Source organism: Dermacentor albipictus, chromosome 10, assembly GCF_038994185.2.
Source record: "Dermacentor albipictus isolate Rhodes 1998 colony chromosome 10, USDA_Dalb.pri_finalv2, whole genome shotgun sequence".
Taxonomy (NCBI): domain Eukaryota; kingdom Metazoa; phylum Arthropoda; class Arachnida; order Ixodida; family Ixodidae; genus Dermacentor; species Dermacentor albipictus.
Window position 1 is genome coordinate 15339313 of NC_091830.1, and position 24181 is coordinate 15363493.

A 24181-nucleotide genomic window follows, 5' to 3' on the forward strand; every position below is an offset into this window, starting at 1 on the left:
TTTTGTTATATTGAACAATTCACAGTTCCCCAGAAGAAAAAAAAAAACGCTGCGTGAAAAGCCGGTTTTCCATAACCATGCATCACATGTCTATTGTGTAGCTTTGGGGCGTTAAACTTCACCATTTAACTTTTATATAGTTTTCTTGGCCTTATCAGACCTTAGCTTCAATGGTGTCGCGTCACCGTTCCAGAGGTGTCATTTTAAGAAAAAATGTGCGCCATAATGTTCACGTGTTGATCGATGACTACACAAGATTGGTACTACTTATGAAAAGTTAACTTGGCATTCGCCTGAACGTGCAACGAAGTTATGCAAGAAATGCAACTTATATACGGGCTTTCGCCGGGTACTGATGGAATTGCACGAAGTGTAGAGGAAGCACCATTAAATGTTTTAAGAAATATCCACCAAACATCGGCAAAATATAGATCCGTAACCTCGCCAATGAGAAAGGTGCGCAAGGAGATGCTATCTTGTCGTTATTCACCGGTTGCCATGCCAGAATTAGGGCTTAGAAGAATGCTTGTCACCTGCGTTTTGGAGTTGACGTTGGGGTCTTCAGAAGCGCTGTAGCTACGAAAACAACTGATTGAGGTCCTATACCAGGAAAGTTTAAGGAATATTTGAAAGTTAGTATGTAGAAAACCTTTTATTAACGTTTTATCGAAACAAGAGGTCGTGATCAGCAGTCAGTTTCTTGAACTGCCGCAGAGCAGTCTATAATTATGTCTATAAGCCAAAGTAATCACAGTGTGTCCACATTATTAAAACGAAACAAATATATAAATAATTTGGAGCTTATATGGCAGGCACAGCCAAGCGCAGCTTGCCGAAATTCTTAACAGTGACTGTATAATCGTTATCAGTGAGCATTAACCTATCGTGCGGAAACGCGGAAGATAACAAAGAAAATTGACAAGAATCAAGCTAACGACGACGTAAGGAGAGATGGAGCGAAAGATAGCGAACTTTAGCTTTGTGTGATGCATGACACGTGAGGTCCTCTGGGCATGCACCGCTTCTCCGCGGAACCACAGTGTATAGACATGTCGAGAGATCACTGTTATACCGTATACTGTCATGGCGCACCGTGCTAGAGGGTACAGAATCAAGTTAATGATGCAGTGAGGAATCGGGCTTTTAGCGTGTTCCGCATCGTGAACACAACGCGAACGCTAATGGTGTGGCGCCATCTGCTTGGTGCAAATGAAAACACTTTCCCGGCTCGCTGATGTGTCTCTCTATAGCCTACAGCAACGTCAAAACGAGCAGCTGACTTCGATGATAACCTCACAACATCGCCAATATTTTCTTCTCAGCGTGAGATGGGACCAAAGGATGAACTGGTTTTACTATTTGCTGGTTCCTTTCAAGACGGGAGAACTACTGGCAAGGGCGAATTCGCGTTTAAACTGGCGGTATTGTACGATATGGGCGCTGCCATGTTGTTACACGATCACGGTAACCTGCAGCCATGGTCCTGCGCGCTAGTCAGCGGTGTGAGATATATACTCATAGGCACTGGGCGAATGTATCGCGGTATAATGTATAACGCAAAGCTAAAAATCTCTAACGACATATGTGTAACGTTAAGCAATAAGATGGCGGTGTGGACAAAAGAGCAAACGTGAGTAACGGTAAATATGTGAGCTGGGTTGAGGAGAACGTTTAGTGGATTTGGACGGATCACGCAAAGGCGGAGAGCTGATTGGCTTATCTGCTATCCAAGCAACACAGTTCGTGGGAAAGGAAGTAAAACACAGCCTAGAGTGGCGGCGGATTAGAGTGTGCTTTGAGATCAGAAAACATTCAGACATAGATCGGTGGAATCGTGACCTGCAGGGGTAATTATAAATCGCTGGTAGAATTCTCTGCAGTGGACAAGCTAGGTTGATGATTATGACTATAGTCGGATACAACTTTAGAAAAAACGGGAGGCCCCGCCCAGATGACCGAAGCGGCGAAGTCACCGGCCGTCCGGCGCATGACGTCGGTCCAGAGTGCGCGCCCATTGGTGGATGCTCGTGTGCATCCGCCTCGGAGGAGTAAACGCCCCCTTTTTTCTAAAGTTGTATCCGACTATAGACAAAATAGGTTGATGATTATGATGATTATGGCGGAGTCCTTGGAGAAAAAAAAAAGATCTCCAGTCGTTTGAAACTTGCACCACTACGTTTTCTAGACGGTTGTGTATATAATTGACCAACAGTGAGTGAGTGAGTGAAACAACTTTATTTTGTCCACTTTATAGACGCAAGCAAACTCCACGCCACCTGGCTAGGCCCACTCGGGGACCATCAAGTGGAACCTGACGGCCCTGTCGCGAGCCCTCCGGACTGCCAGGATTTGAGAGGTCTGATCCTGGGCCCTAATTGGCTTCATCATTTCATCTTGAGTGAAAGGGGGACCGGCAGAGGCGCAGCCCCACAGGACATGTTCGAAGTCCGCATAACCACCACACAAACAGTGTTAACAATTCAAGAGTCTTGTTGGCAGTCACGCAGCCGGCGAGATATCAAAGCTAATTTCCGGGCATTCTAATTGAACCCATAATCACGCTTGACGCGTGAGCATGACTACCTAATTAATTAATAGTTATTTATTTAGTGGTTCATAAATTGATTCAGTGATTGATTGATTGATGTTTATGGTTAATGCACAGTTTTATATGCACCGGTATTTTCAGAGATTTAGCTACGTCGACACTGCCTCGGTATAGTCCACGATTCCGAGTGGGTTGCAGTAGCTATCTCCCTTTCTCACCGACACTCACAATAGCGAGAGGGTGAGGGAACAAGAGAGGAGGAGACAGGGAGCGGCTCGCGCATAGAGTAAAGAATGCAGGTCAGTGGTCGCTCGTTCTCAAGAACGTTTTGCATGCTGAGCGTACCGTGATGCGTTCAAGGCGCGGCAAGAGTGGACAATAATGCGCGTACGAATTGTAGATTTGTCTCCTGATTTCATTTTCCTTCAAACCTTTCTGACAGAGAAGCTACAGAGATTGACGCTACGAAAGCGCCTTGGCACTCCCATCGCGTTCACCAAAGGCAATATATATGATATGTTAGCAGGTACGAGCGTATTCTCTGGCTCCTAACTCATGTATACCCTCAGCATAGATTGATGCGCCAGCAGGAAATAGTTGATCAGAAAGTATGTTACAAGTAACTACACGAAAGTACGACACACCTATGTGGGCAGTTTCGAAGCGTGTAGTAGCTCCAAGCGCAAGTTTTGGAACGCGAATTAAACCACTGTTATAGATTCGGGGGAAGTATGGAAGGAAGGAAAACTTTATTTGGTCCTGCAAGTAGTGATAATTCATCACTAAGCGGGCCGCTCCCACGTCGGGACCGGAAGGCCAAGCCTCACGGCCACATCGTGAGCCTGCTGGACAGCCCAGAATTGTTCATCCAGGTCCGGGCTGCGAAGTGCAGCCTCCCACCTGGGGAAACCTGGAGAAAAACAATGCATTAGGCTATAGTTTCGGTTTGTTTAGCCTGCAAGTAGTGATAGGTCCTGCAAGTAGTGATAATTCATCACTAAGCGGGCCGCTCCCACGTCGGGACCGGAAGGCCAAGCCTCACGGCCACATCGTGAGCCTGCTGGACAGCCCAGAATTGTTCATCCAGGTCCGGGCTGCGAAGTGCAGCCTCCCACCTGGGGAAACCTGGAGAAAAACAATGCATTAGGCTATAGTTTCGGTTTGTTTAGCGTTTGAATTTCCGCTGGTATATATGGCAATGGCGGCAGAGGGGCTGTCATGGTAAAAAAACGTTGATATATCACTAACAACGTCTCGGTGATTCGCACAACCTCGTCTTTCGACCGCTACACGTGTGCATGCTCGTTATGGCCTCCGAAATACCTACACGCGTACTCCGCCGTTCTCGGAGTCTGCATTCGCGGAGGGGAAAATCTCGCCGCAAAAGGTACCAGGGCGTGAATGTTGCTCGATAATATATAGCTGAGTGGTTAGTGCGTGCTGATCCCATTTCGCCACTCGAAGTTCGATTCTGTGTCGTGGTGTTAGTTGGGAACGTGTTGCTTTCACAGCATATTGGGTGGCGGTGGCCTTACGAACTGCGTCGGAGTCCCAAACTTTCGTTTTAAAACGTGATTACCAACGGTTATTCAACAAGTTACCTTGTGTATATATATACACAATGAACGAGATGAAAGGGTAACCGAGGGGCCAGATTTTTATTTTTTATTTATCATATCATAAGACGCCAATAAACAAGGACACCAAGGACAACTTAGGGGGAAGTTACATGTACTTACTGATTGAAATAAAGAAATTATAAATTAATGGAAGTGAAATTGGGTGCAAATACAAGTTGCCGCAGGTGGGGAACGATCCCACGTCTTCACATTACGCGTGCGATGCTCTACCGATTGGGCTACCGCGGTGCCGCGGTAGTATATATATATACATATATATATATATATATATATATATATATATATATATATATATATATATATATATATATATATATATATATATATATATGAACTTCACTCGAGCAGACCACCTCCTTGCGCGGCTTATGTGGCCAGTAATTAATACTTTTACTCTCACACGTGACTTTCTGGCGGCTCCACGTCGGAGCGCATGCAGCCGTAGTCGGAGGCTAGCTAGAAGTTTGTACGGCTGCAGGCGGCAGTGAACGCTGACTGCGTGTTCCAGCGACGCAGCTCGAGTTGGGAGCCCCCAAAGTGCATCCTTGTGACTGCAGGGCGTCGGTGGTGAATGATCACTAATAGTCGGCAAACAGAGCTACATTGTGTACTCTCGACAAACGTTGTGAAAGCGCGCGTATATATACAGCTTCTCTGATTGTGACGTCAATTTCAATCGCCATGTCGTATAAGGATGAAGGTGTGAATGAGGATCGAGGCGGCCTGACGACCATGCAGTATACCGGAAAGGACGGGTTGACAGAGCTAACCCACTTTCCAGCTCAGAACTGTTACGCTGCAGTGACAGAGAAGAAGAAAAACGAATTGAACTCTGGTGGCTTGAACCATATATTTTCCGGCAATAATTACTAGCAAAAGCTCTGGTACTGCACCTATAGCATAGCATCGATGGAGCTCATGGAGTATACTCTAATTTTCGTGCCTGTGGCTTCAGAAGCTTTTGCGGCATCATTTATTACGCTTAGTTCGAAAATGTGCAAGCAGTTATAATATAGTAAATGTGTTAACTGGAACAGCGATGCATTTAAAGGCACCTTTTGAGCTCGCCTACGTCTAACCCATAGGCGTAAAAGAATTAAGCGCAAACGCGGAGTGACAAACGAGCAAGTTGTAAGCTGATTTAGCGTATCTCCTTACGTGTATAGCGACCTCTGTGTCTGACTTCACCGCAGGCTCGTAGTCGTGCTAACCACGTGACACCACGCTGTTGGCCGGGAGTCTCTTCTCGGAAAAAGGCGTTAACCGCAGCGGGAGATGCTCGGGGCATATACGTGCAAGCAAATTATGCGTCTGCTAGCAGCGCGTCAGCTTTGCTTGCCGGGCCGAGAAAAGTTACGCGTAGACAGAGCGTTAACCAGACGCATGTGGACTTGTGTAACGCCCAACCCTCCTTCTCCCCCGCCTCTTTGTACTTACTGGAGGAAGGCTCTATCAGAGGCCGAGCCAAACAGGGGATTACGCACATGTATATATATACATATATATAATATATAAGATATACTCTCTTCACGCCTCTTGTTACAGCGTGGTTCCGTGGGCGCGCGTCCATATACCAAGCGGTGTCTCGTGTATACACTATATGTTCGACGTTGTCTTTTTTTAGGGCTGCGATGAAGAAAAAGGATACCTAGCCATGGTCTATAATAAATCTTGCATGCTCTCATCTCAGGCTGCTGCCACGATCTCGTCATGTCATTGTCAGCGGGCTGCCGGCCACCTCCGTGCGAAAGGTGTTGCGCGTAAACACATCAAAGCCTGCCGCTCGCGGAGGATGCGTACGCCCGCGATAAGCTGTGTAATCAGGAGAGGGGGGGAAGGCTGACGTAATAGGGGTGGGCCTATTGCACAACTTACCTGTAAACAATTCCTTTGTTCTTAGCCCAGCAGATAGTCTCGACATAACGTACGCGCACGCTTACGTTCGAGCTAATATATATGCCGTGCGAGCAGGCCTTGCTGGACAAGGAGGAGCCGTGGCCTATGTAGAGGAGCTTCAGAGCGTGACGTCACCAACGGGTCGTGGTGCTGGCGTTACATTCAATGGAGTAAAAAAAAATTGATGACTATGTACCGACTTGGCATGTTCTGAACATGCATGTCGCAGGGAGAGGTTTCGACCTGCAGTGGACATAAAATAGGCTGCGGCTACTGATGATGTTCCCAACAGGCAATATTCATGAACGTGTGCAAGTGTTCAGTAATTACAGTTGTTATTCGAAGAGGCGAGTGGTGGAAAAAGAAAAGGCCAACGTGTGGTTCGTTTGCTTGTTTCGTCCGCGCTACGCACATTCTTTTGCAAGCATGCAGCTGGTACATACACATACGGCAAGGACCTGAGCTTGCAAAGTTCATGGTTTCGTTTGCTGGTGTGGAGCGGGCTTTGCTTGTACGACAGTACACCGAGTATGGCTGCTGCTTTTTTTTCGTGAATGCTGCCCGTCCGTCCGCTCCTAAAGAATTGATACTTGCAAAAATTATACATGATATTTTATCGTGCAGCCCATCCGAAAGTCAACTAAAGGAACGGAAAGTCAGCAGTGATGCAACGAGATTAGCGTATAATTTTTTTTTAAGTTATACAGCCTACGGACTTCAGAGAAATATGAACATATTTGACTTCTTACTGACTTGTTCTCTTGGAGCCGCATTGTCAACGTCCTGTTTACACACCGAAGGGGTTAACGAGCCTAATGTGCTTTGTTGTGGTTCTTAGGACCTTCGAACGGGTTGTTTTCAGAAATCCTTCAGAAGTTAGTAGACGAAACGCCTTGGTCATCACTGTACGAACTTTCTGTAGGTGTTTATGCAGTATATACTTTCTGAAAGTTCCTGTATAAAGCTCTATATAGCAATGTTTTTAACAAATCTAATTACTTCTGTATACTAATGTCTTTAAGACTTTCGAACATGACCGGCGTGAGTCTATACTGCACTTAGGGACATAAGTCTACAAACAGTTTACATATAGGTGTAAATTATACATAAAGACTTCCCAGGAAGACGCATGTATACACTTCTTGTAGGCATTCTGTATGGGGACCTGCACATACATGCATGGAGTGATCATTTCTCAGTTTTTCGTTCGGAATTTTAAAAAATCGCCAGTGGCAGATAGCATGATTGCGTTCCTTGAGCTGGATTGATCGAAGAGGCTGACATTACTATCACGAGAAATCAAAACATATCAACTAAATCACTAAAGATCACTAATTAACTTCTTAATTACTTCGCGGCACATGTTGCAATTTGCGAATTGTAGCTGCTGGGTTAGCAAGACGTACCTACTTGAATATTTAGGATGACACCAGCTTCGAGATATTATTTCCCAAAGTGTGGAACGACTTACATGGGCGTTCCAGTTACTTTTGTGCTTGAGTGCATAAAACAGCGTTTCGGTAAAAAAGTAAATCGAACAACGGTGCATCCCTGTGGCGAGTTTCATGGCCCATACCTCAAAACTGGTGTCATCCTGGAAATTCCTTCCAAGTGGATACGCCTCACCAATACACAGGATACAATTCGTAAATTGCAGTATGGGCCGTAATGTAATGAATTAAGAAGTTCATCTGTGAATTTTTTAGTTATTCGATGGTGTATTTCGATTCCGTCGCGCTGACTATTCCAGTTCGGGGACTAGAATTAAGTTATCTGTAACAGGCGACTTCCAAAAATTCCGGAAAACTTGGCAATTCCCGTTATTATATATATATATATATATATATATATATATATATATATATATATATATATATATATATATATATATATATATATATATATATATATATATATATATATATATATCGGTCAAACGAAGACGGAGTGATAGCTGCACAGGCTAGTGCTTGTTCCTTTCGTATGGTTTCCACCACATAAAGCCGACACATAATGAAGCCCAGGAAGACATCGGGGTGATTGAAATGTATAAAATAATAAAAAATGCAGAACAAAGTGGTTGAAAAGATAAAGATCGCTACCAAACTTAAATAATTTTTTTGTCCGCTGTTGTCCTTGGAATTTCGAGCAGTTTACTTGCAGGAAGATTGGAAATTAGTCGACAATACGTTTAAGATCGTAAGTCTGTCTATCCATGGTAAGGGTCCTGTAGGCGCATACAAAATTTGCAAGCTTCCCAGGAAAATGCGTAAATGAACTTTCTGCTGACTTTATGTGTTTGCAATGCCGCGTTGTAAGTACCTCACGGAGAATCACCATCATTGGTGAGCAGGGCACGTTTACATACTTCCTTATGTGAATCGCAATAAATATATCACCAATCAATACAGCGTATCTTGAACGGTCGTGGTATACATATTTAAACACTTAGATGAGTAGGTGTATGCTAGTATAAATATTACAAATGAGCCTACTTGTACTTCTTTCCTTTTCTTACGTTTTAAGCTGCCGTATAGAAACGTCGCTGTGCCATTTTTGTTTTCGGAATCCTCTCTGGTTTCTCGCTCCAACGTTCATCACGCATGGTATCTATGAAATGGTCGTATCAGACGATCAAAAATAAACACATACATGTAAATAAACACATAAATCTACACAGTAGCTATAGGGTTGGCAGCATATGAAAAGGAACACTGAATTCGTTTTCAAGCAACTATTTCAACAAAAACAACATGTGATATGTGGTCTCCACTCTGATTCCCATGTATGCAAAATTATAGCTTTGACACACACTCCCACAGAAGCTCAATGGCTATGCGTTTTGCTGTTAAACACCAGGCCGCGGATTGCACTCCCAGCCGGGCTTCGATGTTGGCGAAATGCCTTTCCCCCCACCCCCTAGAAAAAAAAAAGAAACGCTCACCTACTTAGCCTTGGCTGCATGTACTTAACCCCAGGCGGTCAAAATCATTCTGGAGTCTGCCGCTACGTGGCTTCTCTAATGAACCCAGCAGTGCTTTAGCATGTTAAACTCCGTGAATCGATCAGTCAGCGTTTCCAGCGAATATATAGCATTTTCCTAATTGGCAAGTGCGCTTCCCTGCACTGCCCATTTCTCCAGCTAATGGCCGCGACGGTCATCGGTCAAACGAAGACGGAGTGATAGCTGCACATTCTAGTGCTTGTTCCTTTCGTATGGTTTTCACCACAAGAGCGAACTCCTGAATCGTTGTACCGTCCTATTCATGGCCGATCCCCAGAGTGTATGTTGAGCCATTTCACTGAGGAACAACCGACCGACCGATTGACCAACCAACCAAGGAACACATTTTCAAAGTGCTGGCAAACTGTGCTTATAGACACTGTAAGCAAGAAAATGACTACGCCGCCATTATTTGGACAAACTGGCTTGCAGGAAAGCTAGCTTTGCAATTGCGAAAGGGCCCGAATAATTTTACGCGGTGAATGCGTCTTTAGCCAACGTACACGCGGCCTCTTGAAGAAAAGTTTGAGTATTTCCTTTCGTATCGATTGCATGCGTGTATGCGGAACAAAACGGCGGTAGGCCTAACCGTTGTGTGTTACGTAGATTAAAGAGAAAGAGAGAAAAAGCAAAAAAAAAAGAAGGCGATTGCTTCGTGGGTAGGGAAAGTGCAACTTTCGCGGTTTGTTTTGGGTCGCGCGATGCCTCTGCTGCGCCGTCGAGGAAAGCGAATGCCGGATCGAATAATTCGCTAGCCGGTCTCGTGTTGGCAGCCGCGGCGGCGGCGGCTGCTGCGTGCGTTGCGTGCAGGCCAAGTATAGCGCTTGGCTGCGTTACAACCCCCCCTCGTTCCTCCTTTTCCAGCCCGCCTTAGCGACGCTCCGCCTTTTTCGAGGGGAAGAAACCACGCTCGGCTGAGCGCTGGGAAATCGAGGAGGGGGGGGGGGACATCTATGAGCGTTGCCAGAAGGGGGGGGGGGGGGCGGGAGGATTGCTGCGCTGAGTGGTTGCTGCCAAGATGGCGGAGGCGAGGCGCCCCGTAGGGTTGCACACGCAGCCGCTGGCCTCGCCGACGCGCTGGCAGCGGGGCTGCCTGCTTCCCCGCAATGCGCGGCCTCTTTGGAGACCGCAAGCGGGCTTCGCTGCTGCGCACTTGTGTGCTGTGGCGTAGTTGCGTGTGTTTCTTTTTTTTCTTTCTTTTTTTTAAAGCACGAATTAGCATTGCAGCGTTCTTTCGTGCAGGTTTTTGGCCCTTCCGCTTACAGAGTGGTGTGGACCCAATTAATATGTGGGGGTCAACGTTCCCGAGCAAAACAGGGCCTATGGAGGCCGTCTAGCCGGGTGCCGTGGATAAATGTAGACTACCTGAGGCTGCTTAACGCGCACCAAAAGCACAGTGGACGAGCGTTTTGCCTTCCACCCCATTGTAATAAGGCCACCATGGCAGGGACTCTAACGCGCCCAGGAAAAAGAAAAAAAAAGCAAGGTGTGGTTTTTGTTTTCACAACGGCAGCACGGTGTCTCTAGACATTTCCCGTGGCCGCCAATTGAACACATGACCACACGCTCAGTGTACACCACCACAGAAGGTCTGAAACTATAGTGTGGGCTAGAATGCCATACTGGCGTCATACTCAGTCATCACCATCCTAAATTCGTGTTGAAAGCTGGACGAAGGCTAATCTTGCGCACGTATAAATACACTCAAGTATACCCAATAACGTTGACAGAAGTACGGTCGGCCGTAGTAACCTAACTGGCTAAGCAACGCACGTGTAATGCATAAGATGTGGGCTGAGTTCGTAAGTGCGTCCATAAGCTCGTAAGTTGAGGCTGTTGTTATGTGACCGGCCGATGCGGCACCTCCTGGTGTGTGAGTAAAACGCGTTATTTTGCTTGTGCGTTTGATCTGCCCTGCTTCACGCTGCAGACGAGAAGCAGTAAGCCTATGCCCACAGGCTTTTCATTGTCTGCTTTCTCCCGTATGATTATAGCTAAAAACAAATAGAAGCCCTCGGGATCCTCTTAACCATTTAACTGGTAACTTAACAATATTGTTGACCTAACAAAAACAGCTGCAAAAACGACACAAATCTAAATATTAGTCTGTGCCTCTCCATCTACGTCTGTTTATGTTCCTGCTCAACAGTGACATTCACAAAAATGTCAATCGGGAGCAGTAGCATATGTTTTCACGACAAAACTGGAGGACTTCGTCATTCTCTTCTTAGCGCACATGGTGGTCGTATTCTCGCCAATGCGATTTTTTCCCTTTCATTTAAGCAAGCTGTTACTGTTTATCCCCGTAGAGGTGCATATCCAGAAAACGCATTGACCTTGCCAAAGCAACAATCAAACACCAGTTTTTGGCCGTACATCGACTTTCAACGAAGCTGGTCAACAATATTTTTGACCTACTGTGCCTCGCTTAGTTTTTAGACAAACTCTTCAATATTTCAACTGCTTTGTATTGGGGGCAATATAATGAAGAAATAAAACGATAAAAATGTTCTAGGCCAAGCCTTTCTCATCTTGCCGGATAAAGGGTCAATCTTGTTCTCTCATAATATGGCCAGAGATTTCCCCCAAGAATATTCTTATTTGAAAGAGAAATGCAAAGTCACTGCATGCTTGATTATATGCTGAACGTTTTTCGCTGGTTCCATCCATAGCCGCGTGCGCTGCGTGGTATAGAGAAGAATATATACCGTACGGGCCAATACAACGCTGTGGCAACTGGACCGTTTCCAAAGATCGACTTCGGCTCGGTATGAGCCGAAGTCGATCTTTGGAAAGCTTTGGATCTTTGGTATGAGCGATACCACCTCGCTCATACCGAAGTCGGTATGAGCGAGGTGGTATCGTTCCCAATACATGCCGAGCAGCGCGATAGGACGACAACGCCACATGCAAAAAGCGAGTGCTTCGTGTGTGTACAGTGTACAGCGTGTAGCGGTGCACAAGCAGTGTGTGCAGGTGCATGCACGCAGTGTGCGCTGGTGCAAACACGAAGCGTAACAGTGTATGAGCGCAGTGCGCACTGGTGTAGCCGCAGTGTGCACCGGGGTATACATACAGGGCGTCCTGAGGATCATGCAAGCATAGTGCTCTACAGGTGTGTATAAAATGCGCCCTAGTTCACATACAACGCGCGCAGGTCCACCACACTGTGAAACAATTTACACCCTAAAAAGTGAAAAAGGGTGTAAATGTGTCTATAACTCACACCCTTAGGGTGTTATATATATAATGGACACCCTAAGGGTTAAAGTTATAGACACATTTACAACCTTTCTCACTTTTAGGGTGTAAATTATTTTACAGTGCATGCAAGGTGTGTGCCGGTCCGCTGCCCAGTGTTGCGTACGCGCAGAGAGCTTGCACGTCTGCGCACTTCATGCAAATATATGTGTATGACTGCGGAAATTGTATAACCTATTATTCCAGACATATTCGAGAAATTTATGTACCCTACAACTCCCGTATTCAATCTTATATGACCAAATCAATCGAGTCGATAATTACTTTGTCTAGCGCAAAACAACGGACACAAGAAAGACCGACTGTCGTCTTTCTTGTGGACGTTGTTTTGCGCTAAACGAAGTAATTATGGATTCGCATCAACTAGCCCGCCAATGCATTGTGCTGAAATAGTTGATTTAACTTGATTTCTAGGCAAACTTTATTTTAATCGAGCCAGTGTTACTTTACACCTCGCGGTCGTCTGCTATGCTTATACCCCTACGAGGCCCGATGTAGCAGCATCACAGAGCGGTGGTTGGACCAAGAGCTAAAGCGCCGCAAAGTCCTGCTACCACGTGACTGCTTTCTGTGGTCATGACGTTTCAAGGCATACACACTTCGTGACCCTCTTGCTTAAGTACACCTCCAGAGAAGGGAAGCCGAAACCGGTTTGATTTCACTCATATCCTTCAAAGCGTACACACATAGAGTGTAACAAAATTGTTTAGCCAATAGCCTAAGGTTGTCCTGACCCACGTTCGTGTACATGTTACAGCAACAAAAGTGAACAAAAAATATTGAAGGTCGTGCAAGCTACAGCGCACGAAATAATGATCTATGTCAGTCACTATAGAGTTTTAAAAAAGCGTGGAATAAAGACAGTACTTTCATCGCACAAAGCCGACGCAACGCAAATAATAAAAGAAGCGAAAGAACTGCTACGCATAAAAATGGTAAACATGCAGCAGATACAAGATGATCACGAATATACCTGCAATCGCGTTGTTTAATGTTTGTTCATTGGATCTTTTTGAAATAAAATCTTTTTTTTTTACTGTGAATGCAAAAGTTGCTTGCCATCGTTATTTCAGTGACACCAAATTTCATATTTTCCTAGAAACGATATTATACTAAATTTCAAGCACACTGAGGTTTGCCACTATCTTGTCTAAAGTTTCGAGTCAAAGAAACTTTATTTAACGACAAAAAAGAACTAAAAGCCGGAAATGTCATGTGAGTATCCCTTTAAGTTACAACTGTCCCTTAAGTGATTTATTCGGCAAATCTCAATTAATTCTATAATAATTCTGCATTAAAATCTACAGTTTTCCCACATACATTGTTGGCTTGTGACCTTACAATGTTTTCTTGGTTAATTTCACAGGCTTCAGGCTAGGAACCTGCGCGAATGTCTGCCTACCACAATAGACCAATGAAAACGTGCTTATTTATGTTTGTTCTGTCTATATACATACTAATTGTAGCGCACGAAAGCCTATAAGAAGGCCGGAGCAGTCTACAATAACTAAACAGACGACGTATACGCACCACCTAAATGCATTTTATAAGAAACCTTCCGCAGAACGCATGTGAGATACCTTTATCGCACACCCGGGTTTATTGCGAGGGAAATGGTACATCAGTAAAGTATGAAGGGAAGCTAACATTCAAGCAGTTGACTAAAATAATTTGCACCGTTAAAAGCGAAGAAAGGTGTAAATCGGGATATAAATGACACTCTTACACCCTTTGGCGCAAGGGTGTGAGTTAGAGACACATGTACAGCCTTTTCGCTTTGAACGAAGTAAATTACTTTACACTGTGGAGCTTGATCACCCGCGTCATACTTTGCAACCCACGTCACAAGCATGCAGCAGGCGGTGGCTGTTGGGATCGAATGAGGGCGGCTTCAAGGAAATGCGGCGCCCTGGAGGTGCTCAAGGCATTCAATTTTGAACCGGCGTGACGCAGGACAAATAAAATTAAAGGGATATAGGGCAGAGCACCGACAAAGCTCTGTCCTTTTGTCCTTTTTTTTATTTGCCGCGCTTTTCTAAATTCTGCTGATTCACACGGCGTATAAAGTTTGCTTCCCTGCGATGCCGAATTTCCGGAAGGCGAAGCACGCGATTCGTTTTCTCTGCTTACAGATACCGTCGTCTAAGTTGTTAGACTTTGGCGGGTTGACGCACTGCCCAAGACAATACACCAGAAGACGTTAATGCCAAATAATAGAAATAAAAAACAATTAAATAGGTGCGTTGAGGGAAAGTTAAGCGCTTTACTATATAAGAAAGCTTAACTAGAACTTTACAAGCCCTAATCTGGATTACCTCCTTCTGCTGGTCGGTGGGAAGAAAATGAATATTACTCGAGAAAGGCCAAACTTTTGTTTTTCAGGTTTTGCATTTAAAACGCAGCACAGGCGACTGCGCGCCGCCAACATCAAAATATGAAAGGTCAAATGCAGACTTCCTTGAATTTTCAAGAACTTGCCCTTTTGAACCGTAAAATAGAAATTTTCACAGGTTGACTCCGTGCATACGCTTTCAAATGTGCCTTGCAGCGCAGTTAATGATCGGCCAGTCTTACTCGGCTCTAATGTAAATTTTAAGCCGGCACTGCACGCCACGACGCTCCCCTGCGAAACTTCTGTGCACTGTAAAATAATTTACACCCTTAAAAGTAAAAAAAAAAGTGTAAATCAGTCTATAGTTCAAACCCTTCGGGAGTACGTTATATAAATAACACCCTAAAGGTATCAGTTATAGACATATTTACACCCTTTTCCACTTTCAAGGGTGTATATTATTTTACAGTGTATGCTAACGTTGGAGCCGCCTCATGTGTTCATAAATTTGTGAACGCATAACTTAACTGTTACGAATGCACAGTGGACCTAGTTACAAAACGCTTACGTTATATGTTGCGTGCTTGTTCACCCTTCAGTAGGGGTGTGGTAATAGCAATCTTTTGACGCCTAATTGAATACGCGTTGAATTGAATATACTTGTAGATTTTCCGGAAAATGAAGACCCGTTTTCATCATTAATATAAAAGTGAGATCACGGGCTTGTAAATCCACAATGTTAGGAAGGTTGTCTCATTATAGTGCTGATTAGGACGTGTTGTTTGCTAGCATACGAACAGATTAAGAACAAATGAGCAGTTTCCTCTCATGCTCGGCAGTTTTCGGTGGATGCCAATGATACAACGGCTCGGCCCGAAAAGCCTATCTCACTCCTTGAGTGACGTTTACCGTGCTTCGCCATGCAACTTGCGTTTTTTCTTTTCTATGGTTTTTGGGGATGAAATTTATCGCACTTCTGTTCGAATTTTATGTTTTATCACGCGTAGCTGAATGCCTAAAATATTCGAAATCTATACGACAAATACTCGTGGTTACAAATAGCGCCTGTTCCATTCGGAGATCAAATCCAATTGGACAAAAATTTGATTCGTTATATGCGAGCTTCAAATATTCGCACGCCCATGTATCTGTACAAGTACATCACAGATGGCGCTGCATATATATATATATATATATATATATATATATATATATATATATATATATATATATATATATATTGTCGAATCAGCTATTGGACAAGATAAAAGCCAGCGGCAGCGAGGAAGTGGCAACAGCCTCTCGGGATTCTCAGCTGCTGTTTATGTACGCCTCGTGAATACATCGTGTAAATAGTTTTATATGTGTCTTGGAGCCTAAAACAAGTCACGGTAACAAAACGCAGGCGCACCTGGAAATGCTGCAACGAGTTCTAATCGTTTTCGACTTGTTGGCGTTTGAGTTTACGCTGACTGTCATCTCAGGTGTACAAGTGGCATTGCCATCGCGGCAACGAATGAAACGACTGAACTGCGGCGCCCCCATTTGCATGGCGGCGCACATAATCGCTTTTTGCACATATAACACGTGCCGTTTTATAACGAGTCCGTGCGACGTTCTTTATGCTGTTCTGTCGTCTCCCTCGCAAAAACAAAACTAATTGTGCCGCAAGGGCTTCATGCACATTTATTTAGAAATTAATTTAGACACAAAGACGGTCTCGAATGACAAGGCTCTGCAGGTGACGTAGGCCCTGCCACCCGTACACTGCTCAACAGATAGGCGGCATAAACGGAAAACTTGACTCAATTTTGTAATCGTCAAATATAGCGAGTAGGTAATAAAGGCAGTTATACGCAACAAAAACAAGGAGAAAAACATGCTTCAGTTTTGTAAGCGACATGCAAAGCGAGTACGAAGTACAAGAAAGCTTATACAATCTCTATATTGATAAGCGGAGATAACGAAAAACAAGAATAATGGAATTTCATGTATATAAGGATGAGCAAAGATACTGCCAAAGCGGTACTGTACGTTGACGTATTGATATTCTAAACGTGATGCTAGGTGCAATGTAATATTCTCTTTAAATCAACAGGTGATTTGAGTTTCCTTATAATATCAAGGATGTCTTTTTTTGCACATTCGTTTAACAAGTTTAGGATTAAATAGCTAAGTAGTTTAGTACCACAATTCGCCTGGACGCTAAGATTGTTAAACCATGCAGATGTACTATAAGTAGGCTATGTCCTAGCGTAACTTGGCTTAATCTTTGAACCTTCCGGAGCATAAAAGACAAGTTAAAATTAAATTATGAAGTTTGGCTTCTCAAAACTGGCACATTTGGTCATAACGCATATATGCGAGAGACGCCGCAGCAGAGGTACGAAAATTTCTTTTTACCCGCCTTGGTTGCTCAGTGGCCATGGTGTTGGGCTGCTGAGCACGAGGTCGCGGGATCGAATCCCGGCCACGGCGGCCGCATTTCGATGGGGGCGAAATGCGAAAACACCCGTGTGCTTAGATTTAGGTGCACGTTAAAGAACCCCAGGTGGTCAAAATTTCCGGAGTCCTCCACTACGGCGTGCCTCATAATCAGAAAGTGGTTTTGGCACGTAAAACCCCAAATATTATTATTATTAAAACTTCTTTTGACCAATTTGACGGCCGGCAATCGAACCCGCCGACCTCCTTCCCAGTAGGGTGCAACGCCATGACCATCCAACCATTACTGGGGGGAGAAGACAGTTCGAAAGGAAACAGGAAAAAACAAACAAGAAAACACTTATTATCGCGTAAATAATTCGAGTATTCTTGATAAGCGAAAGAATAATTTCTTACGGCTGGGACCACTGTTGTCGGCTTTTCTGCAGAGATATAGCATGCAATGGCGATCACTTATCACGTCTTTTTTTTTCATGATCGTGAATATTGATAGAAAAATATCCTTACTAAAAACGTTTCATCGCGTTATCCGCGCTTCAGTATTTGCGCATACTGACCCGTGCACGTTTTGCATTGCATGGGGAGGAAAAAAGAATGGGTGTCATATAACATCGGTTGTCGGTCCCTTTTAATGCATGCAACCTGTGGACGTTATCCGAACCGCAGGACTCGGATGCCGCTCTAGATAGGGAAACGGTGAAGAATGAGACCGCACACACTAACAACCGACGAAAGAATGCAGGCATAGATCTTCAGGAGAAAGCGCCAGCAGATATCGTTCTTTAAGCTACACGGGACGTTATGATGTACACGTCGTTTCGTCCTTGCACACACATATATATATATATATATATATATATATATATATATATATATATATATATATATATATATATATATATATATATATATGAGGGTGAATCCGAACGACTTTGCCCCTATTTCTTATTAGCCAAAATAAGGTACATACATGTAATTACAACTCTACGTACTATCCTACGTACGTCACACTACTTTTCCATTTAGTCCGCACACCGGTTCAGAAGTTTCAGACAGCGATGCCCACGGCTTCCCCGAACGCTCGTTGTCCTGCAAGTCTTGTTGTCCTGCGCCTGTGTCGTGTGGTTCTTTCTCTGTCATGTTCTTTTCTCAAGCAGTTTTTCTTTGTTCTCATTAAGTCTTCACGGTCTTTTGCGAACTCACAATACCACCGCCTCGCACTTCTCAAAGCGCGACACCTTTCCCCGTGCGTGGTCTGCATTTCCTTGTAGACTTCGGTGGGCGTTCGTCCCTTGCTCCATAGAAAACGAATCACACTACGTTGCTCGTACGCCGTGAACGTGTGAAGCACAACTGCCATCTTCAACAACTGACAGCAGTGCCGTGCTGTGAAGCTAACGGCAGATAATGCCGGGCCGGTCCAATAAAGGTCCACCGCTGGGAATGGATATGTTGACTACGCACTTACAAATGTAATTGGGCTATATATATATATATATATATATATATATATATATATATATATATATATATATATATATATATATACAGTGAAGCGCTTGCGTACTCTTCAGGGAATGGCAAGCCAAACCTCCTGGACTTACAGAGAGCGTGAGATCCGTTTATACAAAGCTTCGTTGTCATATGTATATGAATTCCTCGGTTTTTCATATACATATATAAGAAGCGTATTCCTGTTGATGTATACGTCATTTTTTTTAAACAGGCATATCACTTCGCCTATGAAGCTCACGCAGCATCAAGTTATGGGCTCTATAAGAGTAATCATTATGAAGTAATAAAATCTAAGAATCCGAAAGTCAATGTATCACTCGCTTATCTTAATGCGTTCTTTCATGTCTGTATATATATATATATATATATATATATATATATATATATATATATATATATATATGTTACATCCATTATATCGAGCTGGAGCTACAATAACGCGCTTAACCCCTGCACTGTATTCCTCGTTTGTATATCTACTGCACATGTTTATTCAGGTGCAAGATTGAGCTCACATGGTATTAGCTTGGTGGCAAGCCTTCTTTTTTTCTGTCGTTTTCCTTGCGTTATTCAATAATAACGAATAGCGTAAGCAAACGGAAAAGTTACATTCAGGTGGATTGTCTAGAAAAAAGTATACCAATCAACAACGAGCACGGTATAATGATGATCGATTCATCGTTATACCAACACGATTTCAACACCCTGCTGCTCGTGTCACGTGCAAAGTGCAAAGCGTTCAGGAGGTAAATGGTATGAAATATTGCGATGGCGCTCGCACGTTTTCAATAGCTAATAATCCTGTCTCGGAGGTAAAAATAGTTGAGTCACTTAAGAATCCTTACGTGATTTGAATGCGAAAGCATGAGGCCTTTTCAAAGTTATCACCTTAAATTAAAACTCTACCGTAATCCACCTTGCTCTAATTTGTGCCAACCTTAACCCACCTTATTCCACTTTAATCCACGTCAATTCACCTTCGTTCACTTTGCTTCACCGCGGGAAAACGCAGCGCGAGCCGCAGCAGGTCCAGTGCCGGGAAAGTGACGTCGTCACTTAGTCACGTGAATTTCGGTACCATAGGATGTTAACGCTGGACGGAAGCTTGATTTCTCGCTTCATGTACGTATAAGGCTTTCGCCTTGGAATATATGACCATGAATGCTCAAACCGTCTCAGCATAACGATGCCACTGATATGAAGCTGACCGATATATTATCTCTTACGTTACGTGTACAGATAGAGAAGCTGTGTTCTGCTAAAGCACGAACGCTCACCATATGCATGTGTCCATGGGTGTCGCGGTAGTTTACACGGCGCTACCAAAGGTGACACCGGCAAGCCCAACAAGACGTCGGATCATTCGCTCTTGCACACGCTATATGTCCAGCAGTGCATCGGAATTGTGGGCTACAGGTACATTTCATTTGTGTGGTGAAAAAAATCTATATTAAGCACATGTACGTCACCATTGACGTACAACGCTCAAACGATTGAAACACGATAATCGGACCTCACGGCAGCTGGCGCTTTTTGCGCCACCCGGGAGCCCCGGTAGATCACTGGGTGCCAGTGCAGTCACATTGAATGCATCAACTTGGTGCCCCCAGTGGCCACCAATGGCGCCACAAGCACCGTACCTGGAGCATGTACCGTGTTAACGGGTCATGTGACATGTTCATGTATGATGACTGTGTGCACCATGTTACACAGTTTAGGTAATTGCTTCTGAAGCGATTACTGGCCAGCCTTGCACAAGTCAATGAGGATATGGAGGGGAAGTTACTTCGGCCCAAATAAAAGCTATAAGTTGTATTAAATTAAACGTCTTTGTGATGTCCGTATTTCAGCGTTTCGTGGGTGACATGATCATGCATTAAATATTGAATATTCACAAAGCAGCAGTTGGCGACTTTTTCCACTCGGATCTTGTTGCCGGTAAGGGGCGGGAGAAATGACATCAATTAAGGACAGCAATTACTCGTTGTTGGGGTAGTTAATTTGGTTCATGCTGCAATAGAATATCAGTGAGCGCGATATTGGTATAGATGGCGTTGTCTTTCCCACCTGTCTCCGCATCTAACTTGATCAGTCTTCATCGTATAGATTATAAAAAAAAAGTGGTCGTTCTACTTTTTCTCCTTTCTGATAATCACTTTTAATTATAATAATGATGTTCAATGTGTGAATATAAATATAGAAACTGGATAAATGAATATACCGATGAGAGAAAGAGGTTCTTTAATAACCTTGGAGATGTTTGCTAGGCGGCACGCCTACCATGCTACTCGAAATGAGGTGTGTATATATATATATATATATATATATATATATATATATATATATATATATATATAATTAAATGGTATGCATGCGACACTGCAGATGCGTAATCTAAGGTAAACACACCACAGCACTCAACAAACTCTAAGGTATTTTAATGAGACCTCTCTCTCTCTCTCTCTGCTTGCGAGGTTCTTCGCGACGATTACTGAGGGAATCTTGAGAGGAAGGCACCGGGTCACGGAGGAAGTTTAGAAGTTCATTAGTTGCGCGACCTGCCATGCAGCATTAATGGACGGGCCAAGGAACGTGATATAGCTCAACAGATTACTTAGATCTCTTTACCACAAATTCCTCGCTGGGCAGCAGCTGCTTCTTTGCTTTCCCCGAATTGCACTTTCACATCCTGCTTAAGTAATAATCGACAAGAATACGGGAAAACCAATGGCTTTGGTATTTTGTTAGCTTAATATACGTCAGCCGACAACTCGCGTCTTCCGAAAAGACGATGATGAGGACTTCGAAAGCCGAAGTCACACCTATATGCAACGTTACGCGGGCAATGCTTTATCCATTGACCTACAACTGCGGCTGCACTTTCATGTATATACTTTCCGGGGTATTTGAGAGCGTGTACTCAAATACACCACTCTATGTACCCCAGGTATATAGAGTGGGAGTGTTAACCCGCGCCCCTCCCCGTCGTGACGGCGCCAGTTATACCTTTCCCCCGCTTTCGCTAATTTCATTGTCTGCTGCAGTTTCGTGTGGTTATTCGCAATAATATCCTCTTAACATCATGAATAGTTAACGGTATACGCGGGCTGGTGCGCAACCAATCGTGCTGTTTGTTCACGTTGGCAGTAGGTTTTCGCAGCATTCGACTCGAGTGGTGAGTGAGTGAAAGAACTTTATTCGGTCCAGAGAAGGCGCGAGTGGTATAGCGAACTTGTACTGCATAGACAACGTGGCGAGTCTGTTTAATGGCCCGTTTTAATCCCGCAGCCATCAGTAGCTTCGTCGTGAAGGGATTACACGCTCTATATACAGAAACATCGATGACGCATGTTCTTTGCCGCAATGCGCTGTTGAGCGTTATGAAACGCTGTTTGCTGCAGTGCGAGGAAGCCCGATGACGGGGGAAAAATGAGGCGAGAAAAAGTAGACGGGAGAAAGCTCGCGAACTGCCGCTTTGTAATAAAAATTGTTCTGTTCTTCGCACTAAAGTGCGGGGGGGGGGGGGCGTTCGATGTAGGCTGGCATCAGCCAAGATTCGATGACATTGTGACGGTTGTGCGAAGACAGTGTGGTGAAGCTGTGACGACATCCGACGACGTTTGACAGATTATAGTATTTGACAGCAACGTGAGGCACAAACTGTATCACAAAACACTCTGCCTGCGTAACCGGAGTCGTTAGTCAGAAATATGCATAGAAATCGCCCACATTCGCGGCCATAGAAACGTTTGTGGTCGGTTTTCGAATTTCTGCGCTGTCGCTTGCCGCATTTCGCTTTTGTGAATAATTCCACCTCTTATAACCTATTGCACCTGCCTTTTTTTTTATCTCGTTTTCGGTATTCTTGTGGCTATAAAAGCGCTGAGGTCACCTGAGTGACTGCTTCTGCTGTGTAAGGAAAATTTTAATCTTTGAAAGATACCAGAAGCGCTCGCGGCTAGGAATCCTAACCGAATCCCGTAAATATAGTGAGCCCGTTCCTTGTATACGCCTACCATGAAAAGATTGTGCATCGTGTTTAATTACGCAGTAAAAAAGAAAACCTGAACGGAACGAAAAGTAAATAGAAAAATATAACTTCTATGCTGACCTTGGTAAGCGCTGATGTGCAAGGTGGCACACGCTACAGGTGATGAGAGTGGTTTCGATGTGAACTGTGATAGGAGTGGATCGAAGTATACCGCGCTAGCTACAGAACAAGCAGCTTTTATCTCGTGCCGCGCGTTCATTGGTTAGGTTAGCCAAAATCGGGACGTTTCAAGTCACTTGTCACATAGAACAGCTGTGTTCAGTCTAGTCATCCATTTCTACGTATTCGCGCAGCGAATAATAGAACCACGAATTGTAAGATGGCGCAGAATGTGTTCTGATTGCCGAACGAACAACACTCCATCAGTCTTGCGCAGGTGGAACTAACCTATGGCATCAACAAACACCGCAGTTCTTTTTTTTTACCTATATCTTTAAGGAATACCCGCGTGCCTATCTGCGCGCAACCAATTCTCCCGAAGCACAAAAGAAGTTGGCTTCACGGCAGGATAGTTCGTAAAGAAAAGCCCTCTTTCAGGCAGCTGCAAGCTAAGTCGCTGGATTAAAACGTTTTGCTAAGCTTTGTGAAATTCCATTTTGCATGTTACTGCCACGCACTATAAAGGTAACGTTGGGCACGCGACTTTACAAGAGTTCCAACGATATCCAGATTCTTCGTCCCGGCACATGGCGCAAACGAAGCCCTGGCGAAGATTCGGTGACATCACGTGCTTCGCCGGAGCACACACATCTCAGTCCTTGTGCCTCTCGCCGAGTACTGCTCTTCAATGGCAAACTTGATCGTTTCGTTCTGCCACCGCAGTTCACCGCCTCGTGTTCAGGATTTCGTTGTTTTTGGGCGTCAATTTGCCCCAAAAGAAAGCGCGCCCCTCTCTGGCAGTCTCTTGGTGACACAGGTACCAAGCGTCGAGTGCTTGGCTCCATTGCTCGACAAATGTGCCTCCAAGCACTGTGGCGAAGACTAACCACGGGAGCTTTTTCCTTATCTGCGGCTTATCTCGGGGAATAAACAAACTCCATCCTTTTGTCGCCGCCTGCGGAACGGTGCCACGATCCGAGCAGCGTTACTTGACTCCCCGCCCCACTTCAGTTTGCGCCAGCGTGTCGGAAAATGCCGTCTCCCTCCTATTTTTCTTTTCTGCCGTCCGTGCTTCCTTCCGCATTTCTTCTCCCTCTTTTTTTTTTTCCATTTCCGTAAGCTTCGTCGCCGCGGTCACCATCTTTCTTTCTTTATCTCCCACTTCCGTCGCTTCTAGCACGCGCGTCGCTCATCCGCCGCCACCACCTGATTAGCTTTTGGCGGCCATGGTGTTGTAATCCAATTGAGCGCCTTATTATCCTTTCGCCGCAACCAAAAAGGAACGCGAGGGGGGTGTGGGGGGGATCAAATTCCCTTTAAGGAGATAATTCCCGTCTGATCCTCTCTCGTGCCCGTTTCCATTGATCCCCAAACAAGCGCCCTCTTTTTT

The 24181-nt window shown here is 44.5% G+C and overlaps 1 protein-coding gene across 4 annotated transcripts in view; it reads left to right on the forward strand.

Annotated features, from left to right (window-relative positions):
* Positions 1-24181, forward strand: part of LOC135897850 (homeobox protein OTX2-like) — a 183098-nt gene that overhangs the window by 55127 nt on the left and 103790 nt on the right. For 3 of the 4 annotated variants that reach the window (XM_065426549.2, XM_065426550.2, XM_065426551.2), the window contains exon 2: positions 2255-2356. The exons of the other annotated variant lie outside the window; for it this stretch is intronic. In XM_065426549.2, coding sequence (XP_065282621.2) covers positions 2255-2356 — 102 coding nt within the window. The remainder of the gene's footprint in view (positions 1-2254; positions 2357-24181) is intronic. 4 annotated transcript variants of the gene reach the window in all.